The sequence below is a fragment of the Canis lupus genome, chromosome 21, assembly GCF_011100685.1.
Source record: "Canis lupus familiaris isolate Mischka breed German Shepherd chromosome 21, alternate assembly UU_Cfam_GSD_1.0, whole genome shotgun sequence".
Taxonomy (NCBI): domain Eukaryota; kingdom Metazoa; phylum Chordata; class Mammalia; order Carnivora; family Canidae; genus Canis; species Canis lupus.
In genome coordinates this window covers 33,802,999-33,826,972 of record NC_049242.1, presented here as the reverse complement: position 1 = coordinate 33,826,972, position 23,974 = coordinate 33,802,999, and the positions used below count along the sequence as shown (strand labels likewise).

Genomic DNA, 23,974 nt, shown 5'->3' with positions numbered 1-23,974 from the left:
TAGCAGTTTGTGTATGTCTCTATTCTATCGTGTTTAATTATTTACTTTCCAACCTGCCATCTTCACTGAACTGTGATCTCCTATGGGCCTGCCTCACATTTCTTTTTGTCCCTCCTTAGAGTTCAGCAATTTCTTATATATCTCAGCAGCTTGGTAAAGGCTTAACAGTGGAGGAAAAAAGGAAAAAGAAGAAAGGAAGAAGTTTTAATTAAAAGAATTATTTTGGGGGATCCCAGGGTGACTCAGCAGTTGAGCGCCTGCCTTTGGCCCAGGGCGTGATCCTGGAGTCCCAGGATCGAGTCCCACATCAGGCTCCCTGCACGGAGCCTGCTTCTCCCTCTGTGTCTCTGCTTCTCTCTCTATGTTTATCATGAAAAAATAAATCTTTAAAAAATATATATAAGTAAAAGAATTATTTCTGCCAAGGTAATTCCTTTCTGTTTGATCCTTGCTTTAATTCTTCAGTTACTCAATATATTATCCTTCCCTTTTGTTTGCTATTCTATTCCCAAGACCCCATTTGCTTCCCTCTTAAATTTAGATGTTAAAGAGATTTAAAAACTGGTCAGTCAGAACAGGCACAGGCTAGGAATCTGGGCCATTTGAGATTCGAATAATCTGATGTAATTACCCCAGATTCAGAATCAATTGTAGAGTTAAACAAGAAAAGGAATGCATTGTACCTTTTTACACAGTTTTGGTTGAGTTGGGCCATTTATGGATTGTTACTTGGGAGTATCTCAATTTTAGATTTGAATTATTTGTGGTCGTATGTATTTGTTAATTGACTTCTTATATTTAAAGATTACCATATTTCTCAGCTGTATTTATAGGCTCATAAAGTATATTTAATTCATGTCATACTGAAGGGAATAGTCCATGTTCATAACCACTAAAATATACATGGTTACCCAATTCAGTTACCTTTTTAAACTATTTTTACTTAGAAGATTTCCTTTTCTACCATATTTAGAAATGATAAACTGAATTTGTAGCATATTAAATGTTGCCTCTCAGTGATAGTTATAAAACTAAAGTATATAAACTTAAATAAAACTTTAGTTAATTTGCAAAAGTAGAGATCTTGTTTTTCTTTATTGCTAAGTTCCCATACTTGAAATATGGTAGATACCTAACAAATATTGATTGGAAAAAATGTGATATCTCCTTTTCCTTGACTTGTGTCAAGTCGTGACCATTATTAATTGTTTTCTCTGCTGTGGATTTATGTAAAAGAACTATAATAAATTATTTAAGCTTTCCTAAAATATATCCTGTCTTGAAACGATGGCATTCAGTTCCTCAATTTGCCTATTTAAATGCTGAGACATAGTGTTGTAAATCTGTGCAACATATCATTATTATTCAGAGAAGGGGACAATTCTGGAGAAAAGTTTTTGGTGGTGTTTCAAAACAGGAAATAAATACATTTGTTAATATGTGATGCTATGAATTCTAGAACTTTAACCCCCAAAGAAAAGTTAAGATCAGGAAGTAATTTTTCAGAATGTTTTACTATTTGAATAATCAACAGGATGTGTGTGAACCATTGTAGTGAAATCAGTAGTAATTATCACTGGAATGTTTGTTTGTCTTCTTTACTGTTATTGTGCAGCTTTAGATGGACATTGACTACCAAAGGCTAGGAAATAATTGAAGATTATGTAGAAAATGGATTATGACTTGCAATTCAAAAAATTTTAATTTCTAAATAACAGCATAGCTGTAAACACAGCAACAAACATTGCTAGTTAGGAATAAAAACATTAATTTCTTAAAATATTTGAGACTTTTAATTATCTGAAACTCAAGAAAGCATGTAATATTTAAGAATATAAAATTTAATCTTCAGTTATGCATGGGTAAATTATTTGTATATATACACTATCTTATTTTCTGGGTAATAGAGAACTTCTCCTTTAAGCTCTAGAATATTGTCCCTAACTCATATCTAATAGAAATCCTAACGTAAGTCATGTCTTAGTAAGTATAGTGTAATATTTCCTCTTGATATCATAAACTGATTGTTTTTACTGATGTCAGTGGTTAGAGTCCCTTAAAACTTCATGTCTGCCTTCTTCACATTTATCTAATACTAAATGATGCCCACTATGAATTTTATCTTCTCATGGATTATCAGTATGGATTCTTTTTTTGTGGGGGATCGCACAGGGTTCAGATAGGAGTGGAGAGGAAAAGGTTCTTCCCCAGAGTCTGTAAGAAAGAAAGCCTGGATTCTTTTTCATGGTATTTGAATTCTTCTTGAACATGCCCTTGATAAAACCACTTACAGATTTCTTAGTGCCTTTTCCTCCTCTATCCTTTGTTTCTTTGCATGTTGCTTTCTGTCAGCTTTGAAAGCCTTTCTGCTTTTGTCTCCCTCACTAACTTCTGCTTATCCTTTAAAATCTAACTTGAAAAAAAAAATCTAACTTGAGGGTCAGTTCTTTTGTAAATCACAAGAGCCTTTATTTTATTTATTTTATTTTATTTTTCACAAGAGCCTTTAAAAGATGAAAGACAGAGACAGAGGAGTCAGTGTCAGAGTGATACATTCTGACATCACATAAATGAGAAATCTCGACTGGATTTTTGTCAGCTTTGTAGATGGAAGGGGGCCATGAGCCAAGGAATGTGGGCAGTAGCTAGAATTTGGAAAACCCTAAAATAGGGCTTCTGTCCTGTTGAACTTTAAGATAAATGTTTGTGTTTTTTTCAACAAATACTTTTAATTATAATTTTAAATTAACTTATATTCACATTTATATACATGTTTCCATAAACCAAGAAAAACTGAACTATTATGTACATTTTTTAAATGGTTAACATGTTTTGAAGAGTTTTTATTAAAAAGTTATCAGGACCTGGTTGAACTTTTTCCCATAAATATAAAGTATCTATTACTGTTTTTATTCATAACAAATTCAGATCTAAGCTTCTACAAAAGCTATATTGCCTAATAACATAATAGGGAGGACTAAGTACTTAACATCTTCCCTCTTAAGCACTGGCTTAACATAAAGTGATTATTTTAAGAAACAGCTTCCCCCTGCCCCACCTTCTCTCCCTATTATAATTATAACACAGACACTAATATTTTTGCTAAGTATTCATTTAATCATGAAATAGAGACAGGTAGATGCAGTATTTTAAAGAAAAGAGCATATCAAAACCTTTTAACTTTTATCAAAGGTTTTGACAATGAGAATTTTATAAAATATCATGAAATTCTATTTGCTATGCAGTAAACATCTGCTAAGTAGGAGATATATGCCACATTATAACAAACATTTTAATGTGTAAAATAATTCTGAATTCTTACTGTAAAAATATTTGGCTAAAATATGAAGCATCTTTGCAGTAAAACTGACAATGTAGCTTAAGTCAGATTTCAGAAATGTCTACTGGGTAAAATGGGAATGTTTCCTTTCACCAGATAAATTCTGAACAGTTAAGGTGCCATAATCTAGACAAAGCTAGTAAGGAATATCTTGTTACTAGAAAAAAACAGTATGTAATGTGGACTTCCTCCACGTCAAAGTGACAACTACTTAATGACAATGACCTATACATTAAAACAAAAGAATATAAAAGGGAACATATTTGTGTTGTTTTAAGCCACCAAGTTTATGGTAACTTGTCATAGAGACCATTGGAAACTAATATCAACTACAGAGTTCTTTTACATAAATTTTTTATTAATTTATTCATGAAAGTCACAGAGAGAGGCAGAGACACAGGCAGAGAGAGAAGCAGGCTCCCTGTGGGGAGCCTGATGTGGGACTCAATCCCAGAACTCTACAATCACGACCTAAGCCAAAGGCGGATGCTCAACCACTGAGCCACCCAGTGCCCCCCCAATTTTTTATATTAAATACTTTGATTCAGAAGTAGCTAAATTGGCATAGAAACTCCTGAAGTATATCATTCACATCCTCCCAACAGTAATATTTTATATAATTATAGTACATTGTAACAAAACCAGGAAATTGATTCAGCCTCGTTGAACCAGGGCGGCACAATACTGTTAATTCAAGAAAGAAGTAACACTACTCTGAGTAGACCTTTTTATATAGATTTGACTTCTGAAAGTATATGTAGGTCTTACACGCTCAGAAAATATACTAGGTGAGTCATGATGGGAAGAAAAAAAAATTAAAACTGAAAGCATACAAAAACAAACTCTTCTGTCTTTCAGGTGAAAAACCTAACCACACTGAAGAGGAAAAACTACTCAAAATAACTTATGTACATAGTATTTGACTAACCTCAGTTTTGGACAGGTTTAAGGAGAGAATTTCAAACAAATTGTGAATTCCTATTTAGTTGGTGTGGTATTTTGAGTTAGAATGACTGAAGAAATTTTTAAACCATTTTATATGTAATAGAAGATGTAACAAATGAATAAATATGTGTATGTTATTAGTATCCAGAGTTCTCAGTGGAAGAAGAGACAGACAAAATATCTATTGGAGTCAATGGGGAGACCTTGGAGGAGTGGATTGAAATAAAAAGTAGTGGTGTGGAGGTGCACCTGGATGGCTCAGTTGATTAAGCGGCTGACTCTTGATTTCAGCTTAGGTCATGATCTCAGGGTTGCAAGATAGAGGCTCTGCACTGAGCATGGAGCCTGCTTAAAATTCTCTGTCTCTCTCTCTCTCCTCTTGCCCCTCAACTCAAACTATCCCCCCCCATGCACACTCTCTCTCTAAAGAAAATAGGAAAATAGGAAAGTTATGTTATGAACCCAGGATTTCATATCTATCTATCTATCTATCTATCTATCTATCTATCTATCTATGTGTGTATACATAAACACACCATCTCTTCTTTATACATTCATCAATTGATGGACATTTAGGCTCTTTGTTGATAATGCTGCTATAAATATCAGGGTACATGTATGTCTTCAAATCAGTATTTTTGTATCCTTTCTATAAATTCCAAGTAGTGCAAGTGCTGGATCATAGGGTAGTTCTATTTTTAACTTTTTGAGGGACCTCCAAACTCTTTTCCAGAATGACTGCACCAGTTTGCATTTCTACCAACAGTCCAAGATGTTTCCCCTTTCTTTGTATCTTCACCAACACCTGTTATTTCCTGTGTTTTGAGTTTTATTAATTTTTAAAAAGATTTTACTTGTAGATTTTGGACACTACCCCTTTATCAGATATGTCATTTGTAAATATCTTTTTTTATTAATATATTTTTTATTTATTCATGAGAGACACAGAGAGAAGCAGAGACACAGGCAGAGGGAGAAGCAGGCTCCTCCCAGGGAGCCCAGTGCGTGACTCAATCCCAGGACCCTGGGATCATGCCCTGAGCCGAAGGTAGATGCTCAACCACTGAGACATCCAGGCATCCAAAAGTGCTCTTGGTATTTTGATAGGGATTGCAATTAAATGTGTAGATTGCTTTGAGTAATATAGATATTTAAAATATTTAACAATATTTGTTCTTCTAATCCATGGGCACAGAATGTCTTTCCATTTCTTTATGTCCTCTTCAATTTCTTTCATCCGTGTTCTATAGTTTTCAGAGTACAGATCTTTCATCTCTCTAGTTAGGCTTATTACTATCTTAGTGTTTTTGGTGTAATTGTAAATGGGATTGATTCCTTAATTTCTCTTTCTGCTGCTTCATTATTGGTGTATAGAAATGCAATAGATTTCTGTACATTGATTTTGTATCCTGTGACTGCTTAATTTGTGTATCAGTTCTAGCAATTTTTTGGTTGAGTTTTTTTATGAGTATCATGTCATCTATAAATAAAGTTTGACTTCTTCCGTGACTATTTGGATGCCTTTTATTTCTTTTTGTTGTCTAATTGTTGTGGCTAGGTCTTCCAGCACTATGTTAAATAACAATGGTGAGAGTGGACATCCCTATCTTGTTTCTGACCATAGAGGAAAAGCTCTCAGTCTTTCACCATTGAGGATGGGGTATTAGCTGTGGGTCTTTGGTATATGGTCCATATGGTCCATATGGTATATGGATGTTGAGGTATGTTCCTTCTATCCCTATTTTGTTGAGATTTTTAAAATAAAAAATGGATGCTGTATTTTGTCAAATGCTTTTTCTGCATTTATTGAGAGAATCATATGGTTCTTATCCTTTTATTTTTTTTTAAAGATTTTGTTTATTCATGGGAGACAGAGAGAGAGGCAGAGACATAGGCTCCCTGCAGTGAGCCTGATGTGGGACTCGATCACAGGCCCCTGGGATCACGACCTGAGCCAAAGGCAGGTGCTCAACCACTGAGCCAACCAGGCATCCGCTTATTCTTTCTTTTATTTTTTTATTTTTTTAAATTTTTATCTGTTCATGATAGTCACAGAGAGAGGGAGAGAGAGGCAGAGACACAGGCAGAGGGAGAAGCAGGCTCCACGCACCGGGAGCCCGACGTGGGACTCGATCCCGGGTCTCCAGGATCGCGCCCTGGGCCAAAGGCAGGTGCCAAACCGCTGCACCACCCAGGGATCCCTATTCTTTCTTTTATTAATGTTGTGTATCACATTGATTGATTTGTAAATATTGAACTACCCTTGCAGCCCAGGAATAAACTCTGCTTGATCGTGGTGAAGAATTGTTTTAATGTACTGTTGAATTTGATTTGCTTGTATCTTGTTGAGAATGTTTGCATCCATGTTCGTCAGGCATATTGAGCTGTAATTCTTCTTTTTAGTGGAGTCTTTGTCTGATTTTGGAATTAAGGTGATACTGGCCTCGTTCAATAGTTTGGGAGTTTTCCTTGCATTTCTATTTTTCTTTTTTTAACACTTTGAGCAAGGTAGGTATTAACTCTTCTGTAAATGTTTTGTAAAATTCCTCTGGAAAGCCATCTATCCCTGGACTTTTGTTTGTTGGGACTTTTTTGATCACTGACTCAATTTCTTTGCTGGTTATGGGTCTGTTTAAATTTTGTTTCTTACTATTTCAATTTTGGTAGTTTATATGTTTCTAGGAATTTATGCATTCCTCCAGATTGTCCAGTTTGTTGGCATTTAAGTTTTCATAATATTCTTTTATAATTGTTTTTCTGTGGTGTTGGTTGTAATCCCTCCTTTTTCATTCACAATTTTATTTATTTAGATCCTTTCTCTTTTTCTGTTAAGTCTGAGTTGGAGTTTATCAGTTTTATTAATGTTTTCAAAGACATAACTCCTGGTTTCATTGATCTGTTCTATTGTTTTTTTGTTTGTTTCTATGTCTTCTTTTTTGCTAAAACCTTTGTTATTTCCCTTCTTCTGCTGGCTTTGAGCTTTATTTGCTATTCCTTTTGTAGCTCCTTTAGGTATAAGTGTAGGTTGTGTATTTGAGACTTTTCTTTCTTCTTGAGGTAGAACTATACTTCTGTACACTTCCCCCTTATGACCACTTTTGGTGTATCCAGAAGTTTTGGACTGTTGTGTTTTCATCTTCATTAGTTTACATGTATCTTATTTCTTTTTTTTTCTTTTCTTTTTTAGATTTTATTATTTGTTCATGAGAGACACAGAGAGAAGGCAGAGACATAGGCAGAGGGAAAAGCAGGCTTCTCGCAGGGAGCCTGATGTGGGACTTGATCCCAGAACTCCGGGATCACGCCCTGGGTCAAAGGCAGATGCTCAACTGCTGAGCTCAACTGCTCAACCGCTGACACCTGGGTGGCATCCCTTTATTTCTTCCTTTATCTTCTCTTTAACCTCTTCATTCTTTAGTATGATGTTTTTTAACCTCCATGTGTTTGTGATCTCTCCAAGTTTTTTCTTGTGGTAGACTTCAAGTTTCATAGCATTATTGTCTGAAAATACCTATCCATTTCAAAGTCTTCTAAAAAATAGAAACAGAGGTAACATTTCCAAACTCATGTGATAAGGGTAGTACTACCCTGATACCAAAACCACAGACGTTGAGCTTGAAAAAGGAAACCACAATCCAGAACCTCAATTAACAATAGAGGTAAAAATGCTCCACTAAAATCAATTTCAGGGGACATCTGGGTGGCTGAGTTGGTTCAGCATCTGACTCTTGATTTCAGCTCAAGTCTTGTTCTCAGGATCACAGGTACCCCATCAGGCTCCATGCAGGTCTGCTTGTCCCTCTCCTTCTCTGACTCTCTCCCTGCTCTTGAATGTGCATGCTTATACTCTCTCTCTTTCTCTAATAAATAAATAAAATCTTAAAAAAAAATTTAGCAACATGTTAAATGGTTTATACACCATGGTGAAGTAAGATTTATTCCTGGGATGCAATGATGGTTCAGCATAAGCAAATCAACATGTTGTTCTCTTCAAATTGGTTAATATGGTATGTGAATTTTACCTCAGTTAAAAAAAAAAAGATTGTGATAATGTTTCATATTGAATAAGACTAAAGAAATGCAACAGCTAAATGGAGTATCTGATTCTAGAACAAATCCTGAATGTAGGGAAAAATTTCTAAAGAACATTAATGGGACCAAAAGCAGTCTTGAGAAAGAACAAAGATGAAATTATCACACTTTCTATTTTCAAACTGTACTACAGAGCTATAGTAATCAAACAGTATGGTACTAGCACAAAAACATATAGGTCAATGGAATAGACTAGAATCCAGAAATATACTTATGCTTATATGTCAGTTAATCTCCAAAAAAGGAGACAAGAATATACAATGGGGAAAAGACAGTCTTTTCAATAAATGATGATGGGAAAAGTGGACAACTTCATGCAAAGGAATGAAACTGGATCACTTTCTTAATCTATGTACAAAAATTAATTCAGGTGGATTAAAGATTTATTTTTTGTTTAATTTTTTTTTAAATTTATTCAGAGAGAGATAGAGAGAGGCAGAGACACAGGCGGAGGGAGAAGCAGGCACCATGTGGAAAGCCCAATGTGGGACTCGATCCCAGGTCTCCAGGATCACACCCTGGGCTGCAGGCAGCGCTAAACCGCTGAGCCACCCGGGCTGCCTGGATTAAAGATTTAAATGTAAAACTGGAAACCATAAAATTCCTAGAAGAAAAATTAAGTAGTAATAAGCTCTTTCACTTTGGTCTTAGCTGTATTTTTTTGGATACGTTAACTTCACCAGGGGTAATATATTTTGAATTATTATCCTTTTACATTTATATACTTTCTATGTAATTTCTCTTGGTCTGAGACTTGTCCTTATTTTTTTATGTTGTTTTTTTAAAGACATTTTTATTTTTATTTTTTAAAGACATTTTTAATTTAAAATAATTTTAATTTATTAATTTTGTAATTTATGATATGTATATTTTGTACTTTCCTTATCTGAATTTTCAAAGATATTTTTGACATCTTTTAATGAAAGTTGTAATATCTTTTGATAGTGACTCATGTCACCATTCAGAGAGCTTGTCAGTTCAGTGAAACAGTTTTGAGTGCCTTATATATATAGTTAGTACTTGGCAAGGGGGTTATAGCAGTGTATAAGGGGATATCATGCACTTCATCTTCATTGATGAACAAAAGAAGCAGAGATATCAAACTAAAAAAGGTGCTCTAAGAGGTAGGTTAGTTTCATATTGATCATACAAGTGTGGGAGGTGGCAACTGGGTTGGGAATACAAATGTAAAACCATAAATATATTTGGTCATGGAGTTCATATTTAATCTAGTAGGTCAGATGTCTTCAAACATTTTTAGCATCAGAACCCTGACTTCAAAGGAAATTAATGGTAGCAACTACAATACTTACAACAATAATCTTAATATCAGCTAATATGTCTTGATTAATTATCATAGTACCATGCTGACATGGTTATCATGTATTATTTCTTTATAGCAATCCTATAAGATAGGTTTTTAAATTATCCTCATTTTACCAACTGAAACAAGATTAATATATAAAATAGGTTGAAGCAAAGCTTCTCTTTATAAATTGCTTCTTTGGAAAGGAATACATTTGAAAATAGTTACCCAGAAGGATGGGAAGATACTGAAGGGTTTGAAGCATGAAAGTTAACAAAATCAGATTTGCATTTCATGTCTATCATGCTAGACTGTGGAGAATAGATCTGAACTGAATAAGGACTGGATTAGAGACACCAGTTATGAAACTCTATGTTAGTCCAAGTGAGGTAAAATTAAAAACCTGAATTGTAAATTGTAAGTTCAGGTATATCATATGGGATAAGTTGGGAATGATAAAAAAGGATAGCAGTTATAATGCCTCAAGAAGAAATTTGCATGCTTCATATGAAGGGACAAGCCATGGTAAAGGGAGTTATAGATGGTATTTTAACTCAGAAAACTAATAGTCACTCTTGATTTAGTGTGTCCATGTCATTAAGGTTCACTGATATTTTTTAAAAAAAGATGATTCAGTAGTAAAAAGAATAAAATAAGAAACAATATATTTATTTAACTTTATTAAGTATGAATGCTGTATTTTCTAGCAGTGCCACTAGAAAAATAGAAACAGGATTTATAAACTCAGCACTAGTAAAAGGAATAAAAGAAGGTCCTGAATAGTTATGAATCATTTAGAAAGGGGGGGAAACTCTCTCTGTGTGTCTCTCATGAATAAATAAATAAATTATTAAAAAAAAAAAGAAAGGGGGGAAAGGTAGAACAAGTAAAAATATTGAATAAGTTATTATATGTATGTATATATAGAAATAATCACCGTAAGTATAAGTCAATTAAATGACTTATTTAAAAGACAAAGGTTGTCAGACTGGATTTTTTTAAAGGTCAACTATGTTTCTAAGAAGTGGAGAAAGGCTGAAGTGAAAAGGTGGAACAAGACATATCAGGAAAATTCAACAACAAAGTTGGCATAGTTATATTAACATCAGACAAATGGACTTTGAGGAAGAAGTTATTTGAACAATGCCAGCATCTAAAACAGGAATTTAAGTATAGTCCTTGGAGATGAAGTTATAAAGAAGGTAATAGTACATTTCCAAACAGCTAATACATTTAATGAGTGTTACATTGATTTGAAGAGTAATGACAAACAAAATGTAAGTTTGGGAAAACAAATACTCATAGGTTATATGGAATTTATAGTTTAACTAAATAGTTTTCCTTAGAGATTTAAAAAATAATTGGCTTTTTCATTCTGTGTCATATTTTGTCTGTTTGCTGGCAACACTTATAAAATGAAGTGCAGGGGATCCCTGGGTGGCTCAGCGGTTTGGCGCCTGCCTTTGGCCCAGGGCATAATCCTGGAGTCCCAGGATTGAGTCCCACGTCGGGCTCCCGTCATGGAGCCTGCTTTTCCCTCCTCCTGTGTCTCTGCCTCTTTCTCTCTCTCTGTGTGTCTATCATAAAATAAATAAATAAATAAATCTTAAAAAAAAAAAAAAAGAAGTGCATTTGGTAAGCATTTGCTCTTGTGTTTTCAGGAATTCAAAATGTCCTCAGCCTCTTTTGTGCAGTTCTCACAGAAAATAAGGTTCTCTTCCATTCTGCAAGTTTCCAGAGACTGAGCGATGCTTGCAGAGCTCTGGAATCTTTAATGTTTCCTCTTAAATATAGGTGAGATTTTTAACTTGGTACTTTAATCTATTCCCAAATTCTGCATTATTTACTGATGGTTAGTTGAAATGTCTTAGCAAAACAGTTTTGAACCTCAAGGGCATATTTTACAAAGTTATGCTGTACACATGATTTTGATGAAAATCTAACCTAGAATTTGGAAATTTTCCAAGTTCATTACTGATTGTTGATTAATTTAGTGAAAAATAATTTGAATTGTATTGTCAGCAACATTTAATTCTCTTTGAATATAATTGGTGGTAAAAGTCTTAAGTTAGTTTTACCTCATTATTTGATATTAAAGAGTTACTAATTTTTAGGAGTTATAATGGTACTATGATTTATTAAAAACTATTCCTTACCTTTTTTTTAGATACCTACTAAAGTATTTATATATAAATGATATGATGTCTGGGATTTGCTTCAAATAATACAGTAGGGAAGAAGACAAAAATGGGTAGAAACATATATGAGACCTTACATTGGTAATTGTCAAATCTGCCTTGGATGCATGAGGCTTCATTTTCCTTTTTTCCTCTGGACTTTCTGGGTGAAGGGGGCATGTTAAAATTTTCCATAGTAAAAAGTAAAAAGACAAAACATCTAAACAATGATGCCCTGATAGTGTTATGAATAGAATATTTTATTCTAATATATTGTTTCATCGATTTGATAATAATAACATTTTGGAAACTTAAGTTCATACAAACTAGAAAAAATTTAGATTGTTTCCAGATTTTATTTAAAATTTAAAAATTTTTAATTTTTAAAAATTTCTTTTTCTTTTTTTTTTTTTTAAACCTTTGTGCCTTTTGTAACCCCTAGGTAAGAGAGCATTCTAGGCCTTAATTTTGTACTTTGCTATTCTGATTGAATTCAAATATCAAATACAGAAAATAGAATTTGAATGATTGTTTTATTTAGATGAATCATTATCAGTATTGAGGGAGAAGGCCTATTAAGGGGTCGTTGTTACCTGCTGATGTCAGATTTTTATGTAAGGAAAAATGCTTTCAAGCAAGATTAACAAAGTTAAAGAGACTGCTTGCCTTAGAGGGATAAGGGATAAGGGAGCTGCTGTGGGTTCCATTTACTTTACATCTTGTTACATCTAATCATCTCTTTCACATAAAGATTTTTTTAAATATTTCTTTTAAAAATTTAATATTAACAACCATGAGAATATTATTGATAATCTCTAAATGCAAGATTCTAAAATTCAGACCACATAAAAATGAAAGAAAATATGTTCATATTATGGGAAAACAAATATATCTCACATATGCTTTTATTATTTCCAGTTATCCTTATATTCCCATTCTCCCGGCTCAGCTACTGGAAGTTTTAAGTTCCCCAACGCCTTTTATTATTGGAGTGCATTCTATCTTTAAAACTGATATCCATGAACTTGTAAGTATTCATCTTTAAATTGCCAGTTATTGAAGCCAAAACCTTATCATAGTTCTTTGAGTCCACTAAGGTTTCAACTAATTACTATTTTCAGTTCTGTTGCATTCCCAGTAAGAAAGATTAGCTGGAAGAAAAGCATCACAGAAAAATAGAAATATAGAATATAACATGAATGTATTAACATTTTAAAATGCCCCTCTTTTGGCATATTGATTTTATCTTTCTGTATTCTCCATCCTATATATGAGAAAGGAAGTTAAAATAGTATTCTGTTTATTCTTGTGTTATGAGTGCTTTAAGATATTTATATTTTGAAATGAGGTCTGTGTTAATGCTGAATGGCTGGTAGCTTAAAAGCAAAAGCTTTTCAAAAGAATGGAGGATTTTAGTGGAATATAAATTATTCTATTCTTAATGCCATATGAATAGAAATACCAAAGGGAAAAAAGGAATACTCTGTATTTAAGTCAGTTCTGGAATAACGTGTTTAGCTCTCTGTACTGAACTTATTTAAGAGGAACTGTCACAAAGTAATGTGCTTCGAGAAGGACATCAAGGACTATCAAGACTAGAAACTATATCCTGTGAGACCCTTAAGGAAATTTTCTCAGATAATAACCTGATATTGTTTGATAGCTAAAGATAAGTACTTTTTTGTAGCTCTGAAAGGCTGAAAGAGAATCAGTGGATGTAGTAGTGGGTATAGAAACAAATTTCTTCTCAGTATAAGGGCTTTCAACTAGTAGAGCTACCCAATGATGAAGAATGGGTTACTTTATGTGAGGAATGTACTCTCAACTACTGTAAGTCGAGTGCAAAGAGCAAATTCCATGTTACTTTTCAGGGATTTTAAGAAAAATTCTTTTTTGAAAGATTGGTCTATATGACATCTGTGATCGACAGATTCTTCAAATTTTGTAATCCTCCTTTTGTTTTAGTTTTAAATGCCAGCAAAGACATAAAGAGCTTATGTCTTTGGTGCTTACACATGATTATAATTGTAATCAAATCATAGGTGTCATTAAAACTAACGAAAGACAATTCAACATTGTAATTATAAACAGGACATATATTAATTATTTTTCTTCCTTTATATGTTGATATCTAGTTCCTATTTAACTTTGATATTATTACCTTGTAAAAATATGTGTAAATCAATAAACATACTTAGTAAAACCTAGTTAGTATTAATAGAAGCATACCTGTCTGGTTAAGAGGTAATTTTTTCCACTAACCACAAAGTTTCTAAGGTAGGACAAGCCAAATGTTTCCAAAAATAAATTTCTTAATTTTTTTAAAAAAGATATTATTTATTCATGAGGAACACAGAGAGGAGAGAGAGAGGTAGAAACACAGGCAGAGGGAGAAGCAGGCTCCATGCAGGGAGCCCGATGCGGGACTCGATCCTGGGTCTCCAGGATCACACCCTGGGCTGAAGGCAGCGCTAAACTGGTGAGCCACCTGGGCTGCCCAAATTTCTTAATTTTTAATGAATAAATTAGAATGAATTTTAAGCCTATTATCAGCATAATAGCTTCAGTCTTGGCTATTTTCTCTATTCCATTTTTGTGTAAGTTATTTTTAAAGACTTTTGTAAAATACTAAAAATCAGTTTCTTAAACACTCAAACAGTACCATTTTGTTGTACACTAGTTCTTTAACTCTTGTAATGAGTACTATATTATTTAGGATATGACTAAACTATACCAAAGCATCCAAAATACAATGGTTCAAACAAAATGTAATTTTATTTAACATGAATGCAGCAGTCCATAGTGGTGTTCCATTATACCAGACCGACTTACTCCATGAACTCATTCATGGTCCAACTTCTTTCCTTCTTGTTTCTCCATCAGAATCCCCTCAGGCATTGTTATCATCTGAATGTTCAAGGTTAGGTTGTTGCCAGTTCATAGATTGAGTTTTTGGAAGGAGAAAGCATAGGAAATCCTTACGTCCTGTCTGTTCTGAATACCTGAAAGTGTACACATCACTTCTCACATTGCATTAGCAGAAAATCACATGCCACACCTAATTTCAATGGAAGCTAAAAAATACATGGTAACTGGGAAGTCATGAACCCAACATTCTATTGCTATGGACAGCCAAGAGTCTTCCACACCTGGTTCTTCTCATTTTGGATTAATGAAGACCAGGTTAATTTGCTTAACAATAAATACATTTTATTAATTATTTATTAATTTTTTATCTCCTTTAGCTAGATGTAATCATAGCAGATTTGGATGGAGGCACTATTAAAATTCCTGAATGCATTCACCTCTCTTCCCTCCCGGAACCACTGCTACATCAGACTCAAGCAGCTCTTTCTTTGGTATGACATTTTTAATAGTAATTTTCTTTTGATTTAAATGTAAACTTAGGTAACTGGAATTAGATATCATTGGCAGTATGCTTACTTTAAAAAGAGTTATATGTTCTTAAAACATGGATATATTATCACAGAATATTTAGAATAGAATTCTTCACTAGATATTACCTGAAGAATACACTTTAAATTCTGTTTGTTCTATATTCACTCTTTCACTCAGCATAGTTATTTAGTAGTTAATATATACCAAATACTGTGTTAGGTATTGGAAACATACCAACACACCTGTGAAAATAAGACCAGGCTCTACCTCAAAATCCCTGGTTTCCCTAATATTCCTTATTGGAAGGGATATTGCTCCTTATCCTTCAAGCTCCTTATTGACATCTCATTCCTTTTTAGTAGTTGTGCTACTTGCAAAACAGTGTGATACTGTCTTGCCAATGTTTTCAAGTTACTAAAAAAAAAAAAAAAAAACCCTGTAACTTACTGATAGATTAAATATCTAGCATTCTTCAAAGTAAAGTTTTTATTTTTTATTTTTTCGAAGTAAAGTTTTAATACATCTTGTTTCTTGAGTGTTTCTCACTGGCACATTTAATGTTTTTATAGTTATTTTACCTTAGTTGATTTACTTCTTTTTTACATTTTTTTTAAGTAGGCTCCATGTCCAATTGGGACTTGAACTCATGATCCTGAGCTCTAGAGTCACATGTTCTACCAACTGGGCCAGCCAGGCACCCCTTACCTCAGTTGATTTTTTAAATCAGAGCATTTTATTTTACTGACAAAATTTTAGGTGCCAATTAATTCATCTTCAGAAAATTGAATCTTAGAAATTCTGCATTTCTTTTCAAGCTAGAACTAAAGCCTTCATATTCATTTCTTTTTTGTAAGGAGGGGAAGGGCAAAGGGAGAGGTCAACCTCTATGCCCAGCACGGAGCCCGACACAGGACTCAATCTCACAACCCTGAGATCATGACCTGAGTTGAAATCAGGAATTGGATGTTTAACTGACTGAGCTACCCAGACACCTTAGTCCTCATATTCTTGAATAATATTCCAATATGAGCTGTTTTAAAAACTTTACCCTGATGGGGTGTCTGGCTGGCTCAGTTGGAAGAATACCAACTCTTGATCATGTGTTCAAGCCCTGCATTGGGGTAGAGATTAATAAATAAATCTAAAAAAATTAATTAAAATTTCCCCCTTAAGTAGTAACTTAAATAGGAACTCAGAAGTCTAGGATTATCAGAAAGGATTTTATTTTTAGAATATTTTCAAATTTATATTAGTCCGTATATTGTTAATAGTGGTATCTATAAGATGTGAACATTTAAAGACTGACTTTTCCTAACATAGATACAAGGTGTGGTAGAGTGGAAAGAATATAAGGGCACGACTCAGGAGACCTAAATTCCACTGTACATCTTGCCACTTGGTACTATTGAGCAAATCACATTATATCTCTAGGTCTCTGTTTCCTGGACCTTATCTATAGGATGAATGTTGTATGCATAGGACGACTAAAGGACTGTATTTGTCATAATAAAAATAGCATATAAAACCTATGCTTTCATAGGTAATATCACCTAAGAAAATACTAGATATAAATAGGTAAGTTGATTTAAAGACAATTTAAAGAAAAATATTAACTAAATAACAGCATGGGTAGTATATGAATATAGCAGAAGTTGAGAAGGTAGTATTTGAGTGATTAAAAATGTTTACTATTTCTATAAACCATAAATAAGTTTCTAAATATTATATATGATTACCTAATGATGATATTTATAGTTATTTGGGGATTAAGTTAAAAATTAACAAATTTAAAAATTTTAGTTCTTAAGTCAGTGTCTCCTGGTATAGATTTTGCTGCACACTGATATACCTTAACCTGCAATACCTGTGGCATCAAAATTGATCAGTGAGTTTGGTAAAACTGAGTATACTTGTTTTTATAGTTGTCAAGCAAAATGGTGAATTGTGTAGTACAGTGTGGTACTGTAAATAAGACATAAGAACATAGTGTATTATCAGACTAGAACCAAAAAGAAATCATGTTTGATGAACTGGGTGGGAGCTTTGACACACAATTATAGGAGCTTCATTTGGTTAGTAAATAATTGTGATCAAATGGGAACACAGTACTTGAACTGTATAATAACCATGGATGATTTTCTAGACATGAATTATACTATATTATTATAATGATGATTAGGTGGTTGGATTACAAATATTGTCAATACCTTACTGTCAGTTTTAATTATTGTTATGTCTTTTCATCTAGTATAAGTATGCTAACAAAACCTGAGTATTTGAAAATGATTTTGCAAAGACAAAAATTTGCTACTTGTGAAGTTTTATCTTTTTCTCATTAAGTCTTGCATAGATCTTTACCTACCTGCTCCCCAGCCTGATCTTCTTCAAAGCCTAACTCAAATGTTACCATTTTTTTTTTTAGCTTTCCTTAGGTTGAATTATACTTGAGGTCTCATATATATTATTATTTATATGGTTATAGTACTTGCATGTTGTGTTGTCCTTTTACCCTTCTAGACTGTGAAGTCCATAAGCTTATTCATTTGATCCTCAGTATTTCAGTTAATTAATTTTTAATTACACTAATAAACATAAAAGCAAATGCTTGTTTAACATTTTCAGCTATATAGACAAATCACTCTGCCCAAGCCTGTTCCCTTCCCACAGGTAACTAATATTTCATAGTTCAGTGTATATTCTTTCAGGACTTTACATTACTATGTTTATCAGTGTGTGTAGATAGATAGATAGATAGATAGATAGATAGACAGACCTTTTCACAATAGTACACACAGAGCACCTCAGCTAACTGCATTATTTCCTGGAGGGAATATATTGTTATTTATGTACTGACACTTTTTCCTCTCAGTACTCCAAGTAAGTTAGTTAAATAATAGGTTTTATTGAAATTTAGATTTTGTACATAACCAAATTTCTTTACTTTAGATTCTACACCCAGATTTGGAAGTAGCAGATCATGCTTTTCCCCCTCCACGAACAGCTTTATCCCACTCAAAAATGCTGGTAAGAAGTTTAATACTTAAATTTAATGTTTTTAAATAGAGCTGTACTTTTATTTGTATGGTTGTTAAAGAAGCTGAGTGTAGTGACAGTCAGATGTACTGCTTAATAATAAGTGTACCGAATTAGAAATTAGAACTGTCACTGACTGATCTTGTTACCTGCTCCCAGAGGATCCACAGGGCAGCACATTGACTGGGCTACTGTTGCCCCAAGAGGCAAGAGTAAGTTGGGCTATAGCGTGAAAAACTATGCGAAGTATTAAAATGGAAAGGACCAGCAAAGATTAAAAGGGAAGCTTGCAAAAAATGGAAACACATATAAGAGAGTCAAGTTTGATGGGTAGATGAAAATAAGTTCTAACTGGAAGCCATGTATGTAAGGGTTAGTATATATAATAAAGTCCCCTTTAAAATTTTGCTCAGTGCATTCCTTAGACTTGAGCTTTGTGGCCATCAGAAGCCTTATAGAACTGGATACCTTTGATAAGTTATTTAAACATTCTTGAGCATTTCTTCATCTAGGAGTTGACCACATAAATCTGTAAGTTTCCGTTCAGTTCTAAAACTATGATTTTATTAAAACCTGAATTATCAAAACCAAAGTCCTACCTTATTGATATAGGAATAGATTTTTATAAGTTGGATAAACTTTGAAAGAATTTCATAAGCTTTTAAAATACAGTCTTTTGAGATTTTTTTCTTTTATATTTGTGACTATAATTCTTTTGATGGATATAAAAATCAATTGACTTGGGAAAGATGTCCTTCTCTAACTTGGTGAAGAGGGAGACTGGCTTTTTCTGAGAGGAAAATTCGATCTACTAAAGGCAAGCTTTGTTTGGCTCCCTTGAAAAAAACAACTATTTAACAGCCTACTATGTTCAACAATGTTATAGGCTAGATGCCTAACACCCAGGGCTGCCAGGAGTAAGACTTATGTGTAGGAAGTGCAGAAAGATTAATTAAATAATCTCTCAGGTTCTTTTCAACTTTTGTCTTTGTAATATTTCATTTGTTTTTTTAAAGAAATTCAGTTGCCTAACTTGTTTTGTCTTATATTTTTTAGGATAAAGAAGTGCGTGCAGTTTTTCTTAGATTATTTGCACAACTCTTCCAAGGGTATAGATCATGCCTACAACTTATAAGAATTCATGCAGAACCAGTAATACATTTTCACAAAGTAAGATGATACAGTACTGTGTTGTATGTGTCCAAAACGTGGCCTCTAATTTAATAAAACAACTTAGCAACTTAGTTGTCTTCTTCTAGCCATGCATTTTGACCTTAGTTTATCAAATGTGTTTTTTTTACTGTGGTTATTTTTTAAGTCTCTGCTTTGTATGATTAGATGATAATTTTTAATAACACTATGAAACTGACATGTTTTCTTTAGAGTTCACTTAATTTTAAATTGGTTTTCCTTTTAAAAGGATTTATTTGGTTATTTTGGAGAGAGAGAGTTGGAAGAGGGGTAGTGGGAGAGGGAGAGAGATAATCTCAAGCAGACTCCCTACTGAATGCAGAGCCCAACTACACGGGGCTCCTCCATCTTACCACCCTGAGGAAATGACCTGAGCTGAAATCAAAAGTTGGCTGCTTAACCAGCTGGGCCTCCCTGACACCCCTAAATTGGTTTTCTTTTCAAATTGAGTGTTAATTTTTTGTTTCTTCTCCTGCTTTATCAACAAACTCATATTTATTCTAATATAATATTTCAGGTATCAAAAGTCCTTTTTGAGAGAATATATTTTATAACCCCACATTTATGCATGAAGATATTTATTCAGTCTTTGATCTCTTTTTGTTTTGACCATTCATCCATTTTTAGGTGATAAATTATTCATTTTACTTTTTTCTTTCTTTACAGACAGCTTTCTTGGGGCAGCGTGGTTTGGTTGAGAACGATTTCCTCACTAAAGTTCTTAATGGAATGGCATTTGCAGGTTTTGTTTCAGAAAGAGGTCCTCCCTATAGATCCTGTGATCTCTTTGATGAGGTATAGTTCTTATCAAATGAATGCATATTTACAGACAAAATTGGACTAGTGGTTAAAAGTAGAGAAATGGTATTTTAATCAAGATCCTAAATATATTATAAATTAAATATCAAATAATACAAATGTTATTATGCTTATTAGATCTTGATATTTATAATGTGGATTTGAAAAATTAGAAAAATATAAGATGTCACAGAAATACATTAAGTATCTTGAACAACTGAATTTAAATAGTTCATTAAAATCTTTTTGAAAAATTGACAAGCTTATTTTTTAAAGCAATAAGTACAATGATTCTTTTTATCAGTTTCATGGAGAGAAAGGTCTAGGTTTAATATATAGGTATGTGATTTCAAACTATAGTTACATTTAGTCTATTAGCATCATAAAGCCATAGTTTGGCTCAGTGGCATTCTTTTTTTTAGGATTTAAATTCATTTAATTAACATATAATGTATTAGTTTCAGAGGCAGAGGTCAGTGACTCATCAGTTGCCTATAACACCCAGTGCTCATTACACCTCCTTAATGCCCATCACTCAGTTACCCTATCCCCCATCCGCCTCCCCTCCAGCAATCCTCAGTTTTTTTCTATAGTTAGGAGTCTTTTATCATTTATTTCCCTCTCTGATTTTGTCTTATTTTATTTTTCCTTCTCTTCCCCTATGATCTTTGCTTAGTGGCATTCAACATTAGTCTATCTCCCGTAGGAGATCTTAAATGTATGGAAGACAGATTTCATCTCTATCTTCAAGGAATTGGCCATATAATGGGAAAATTAGGACAAATGTGACTCCAAATAAGGATGCTCTTTTGTGTTAGTCGTGATTTACTTTAACACATCTTTCCATTTATCATTTAACTGCATTTACAGCAGCTCGTTCTGGTGGATAGAACAATGAATATTATTCCCATTTCAGTTTCTGAAAGAGCACTATATTGGAACCAATAAATCTAAAAGTTCTGTGAAGTATATGAAAGGAAAACACTCTTAGCACCTAAGATATTGGAGAATAGTAACAGTGATCATGTTTTGCTGCAAGTGGTTTTATTTTATATAAAGAATATAGGAGCCAAGTTCTATCCTTGGTTCCGAGAAAGATCTTTTATTTTCTGCAAAGATAAGTAATCACAGATAATGAATGAAGGGGCACATGCTGTGGTTCTGAGTATGGAGATCTACACCAAATACCTTAGTTAATAACAAAAGCGTTTAAAGACTTAGGAGAGATGCCCGGTGGTGTGTAGTTCTTTCTGATCAATTAATAATCACTGATCCCCTAATACCAACATTTAATATGATTGATCACTAGCATACTAATATATGTATATATCAGCTTTTATATCCTGAACTAAGTAATTGATATATAATGTTTTATGGAGTTACATTAGATGTTCTCCAGAGTCCTTTCTAGTTCTCGAATTTTATTAGTCTCTAAAGCATTCTGAATAGTAACATTGGTTTATATACCTTACTTTTTTGTCTATCTAAATTCTCTTAGTAACTCATTCTGGCAGCTTCATCACAACTACTAAGTCAGATTGATTGCCTGCAGAACGCTTGCTTGCCATGATCTCTGACTATTGTTGTACATCTTTCCCTTGCCTGGAGTATCCTCTGTCTACCTTTCATTGTAACCATGGCTTCCTAGTTTTCATGGTCTGCTCTTGTCTCACCACTTCCTCCAAACTTTCACAGAGTAAATGACTCTTGAGAGCAGCCAAAGGCCTCAACGGAATGAGATGCTGACCTAAGTAATTTCTCCTTCCACCCCTGTTAGGCCATTTAATTTGCTTGAGTGTGCTTTTTTTTTTTTTAATATTTTATTTATTTATTCATGAGAAAGAGAGAGAGAGGTAGAGACACAGGCAGAGGGAGGAGCAGACTCCATGCAGGTTGCCTTACGTGGGACTCGATTCCGATCTCCAAGATCACGCCCCGGGTCAAAGGCGGCACTAAACTGCTGAGCCACCCAGGCTGCCCTTGAATGCGCTTTTAAAGAAAAATAGCATTTGCTCCTGGGAAAGGGATCCTTGTTTTCATTTAACCTAGGGCAGTCTACCAGTCTGAAGATTTAAGAGGCTTTGAGAGGCTACTTACCTTGTGTATTGTCTTGTCCCCACTCCCGTCAAATAGGCCTGTTAGAAGGAAAGGTATATTTACCTTTGTTTGACAATCTTTCTGAATCTTGGACTAAAATAGGTGAAGTCATAGTTTTGTATGTTTGTCTTCTTTAGTGAATCTGTTAGTTTCCAGAAGGAAAAAATCCTATATTTTACCCTTTAAAAAAAAAAAATCATCCATTTACCCTTCTTTCCCATATACATATTTTTCCTGTTAATATTCTTCTCTCTACTTCAAATGGATACACCCACACAGTTCTCTCTATGATACACTAAATTAATTTACTGGGGGAAATGGATTAGAGTTATATAATTTGAGAACTAGAAGGAGGCCAAAGGTCATTTTGTTTTTCCATCTGATAGTAGAGATGAAAAGACTGAAGCTCAGGAGTTTTACTGACTTGTTCCAAATCACACTGTCAGCAGAGCTAGGACTAAAGTCTGAGTGACCTGACTTGAACATTTGGTTCATGTTTTGTGAGTTAGGGAAGTGTTTGTAGACTTTCTGATCATCTGAAATTCTCTGAGTGCAAGAATTCTCCGTATGAAGCCTGGAAAATGAGAAGGTCTCTCCCAATTGCAGAAATGACTTTTCCCATGAAGAAATCAGGCCCCAAATCATCACGGAGAGACCACCAAACCATCAAAAGACTTGACTGATTCTGTAATTCTAGAATAGAGGTGAAACCCAGCAAAAATGTAAAAGATTTTGTTTTAATAATAGCATGTATTTTAGATGCTTTTTGGTTTGCAAATTGTATGAAATTGTCACAGTTTTCTAATTTAGCATATTTTGGAGTTGATGTTTTGCCATTTGATTCTTTTTCCAAGTTGGTAGCTTTTGAAGTAGAGCGAATTAAAGTTGAAGAAAATAACCCATTGAAGATAATAAAGCATGTCAGAGAACTGGCTGAGCAACTATTCAAAAATGTAAGTAAATATATTTTAGATAGTCATTAATTTAATTTAATTTTTTAAACGATTTATTTGAGAGAGCACATGTGTGTGCACAAATTGGGAGTGGGGCAGAGGGAGAGAATCTTTCAAGCAGCTTCCCCACTAAGCATGGAGCCCAGCTGGGGGCCTGATCCTAGGACCCATGAAATCATGACCTGAGTCAAAAATCAAGTGAGGTGCTTAGCCAACTGAGCCACTCAGGCATCCCAGATAGTTAATTTTAAAAGTATGTAATTATCTTATTTAAAAAACTAAGAAGCTTCATCTTTCTAGTAATAATCTTTTTGTTCTGACTTAAAACTTTTCGGATTATAAGTTACAAGATATTACAGTTCAAAGTGATTTTCCTGTCAATCAGCTATGCTACAAAGATAGCTTAATCATGGTTTTGCAGTCTGCTATGTGCCCTTATTGTGATTTTCATTTAGGTCTCTGTGTTCTTAAGAGCATACTGCTCATTTTTAAGATGTAAAGATTAGACTCATTGGAGACCAGAACTAGAATTGACTGATATGCTCTGCTTTAGTGTGGTGCAGTGATTGTCATCTGGATCAGGAAAATTGTTTGAGTTGTATTGTTTTGAGCAGATAGAGAGTAAAAAGCTGAAAGAAAGAAA

At 33.7% G+C, this 23,974-nt stretch overlaps 1 protein-coding gene and 1 long non-coding RNA gene across 4 annotated transcripts in view; one reads left to right on the top strand and one right to left on the bottom strand.

Moving 5' to 3' along the window:
• Window positions 1-23,974, top strand: part of SBF2 (SET binding factor 2) — a 454,973-nt gene that overhangs the window by 236,361 nt on the left and 194,638 nt on the right. For both annotated transcript variants that reach the window (XM_038569025.1, XM_038569026.1), the window contains exons 7-13: window positions 11,345-11,477; window positions 12,779-12,887; window positions 15,106-15,219; window positions 18,206-18,283; window positions 19,349-19,462; window positions 20,150-20,278; window positions 23,233-23,331. In XM_038569025.1, coding sequence (XP_038424953.1) covers window positions 11,345-11,477; window positions 12,779-12,887; window positions 15,106-15,219; window positions 18,206-18,283; window positions 19,349-19,462; window positions 20,150-20,278; window positions 23,233-23,331 — 776 coding nt within the window. The remainder of the gene's footprint in view (window positions 1-11,344; window positions 11,478-12,778; window positions 12,888-15,105; window positions 15,220-18,205; window positions 18,284-19,348; window positions 19,463-20,149; window positions 20,279-23,232; window positions 23,332-23,974) is intronic.
• The window catches only part of LOC111091555, a 57,211-nt gene that overhangs the window by 30,168 nt on the left and 3,069 nt on the right, over window positions 1-23,974 (bottom strand). The window contains exons 2-3 of one of the 2 annotated variants that reach the window (XR_005375738.1): window positions 22,442-22,558; window positions 14,656-14,767 (exon numbers count right to left, since the gene is read on the bottom strand). This is a non-coding gene — a long non-coding RNA (uncharacterized LOC111091555). Of the gene's footprint in view, window positions 1-14,655; window positions 14,768-22,378; window positions 22,417-22,441; window positions 22,559-23,974 lie in introns of those variants that run through there. The other variant, XR_005375737.1, reaches the window with a different exon arrangement.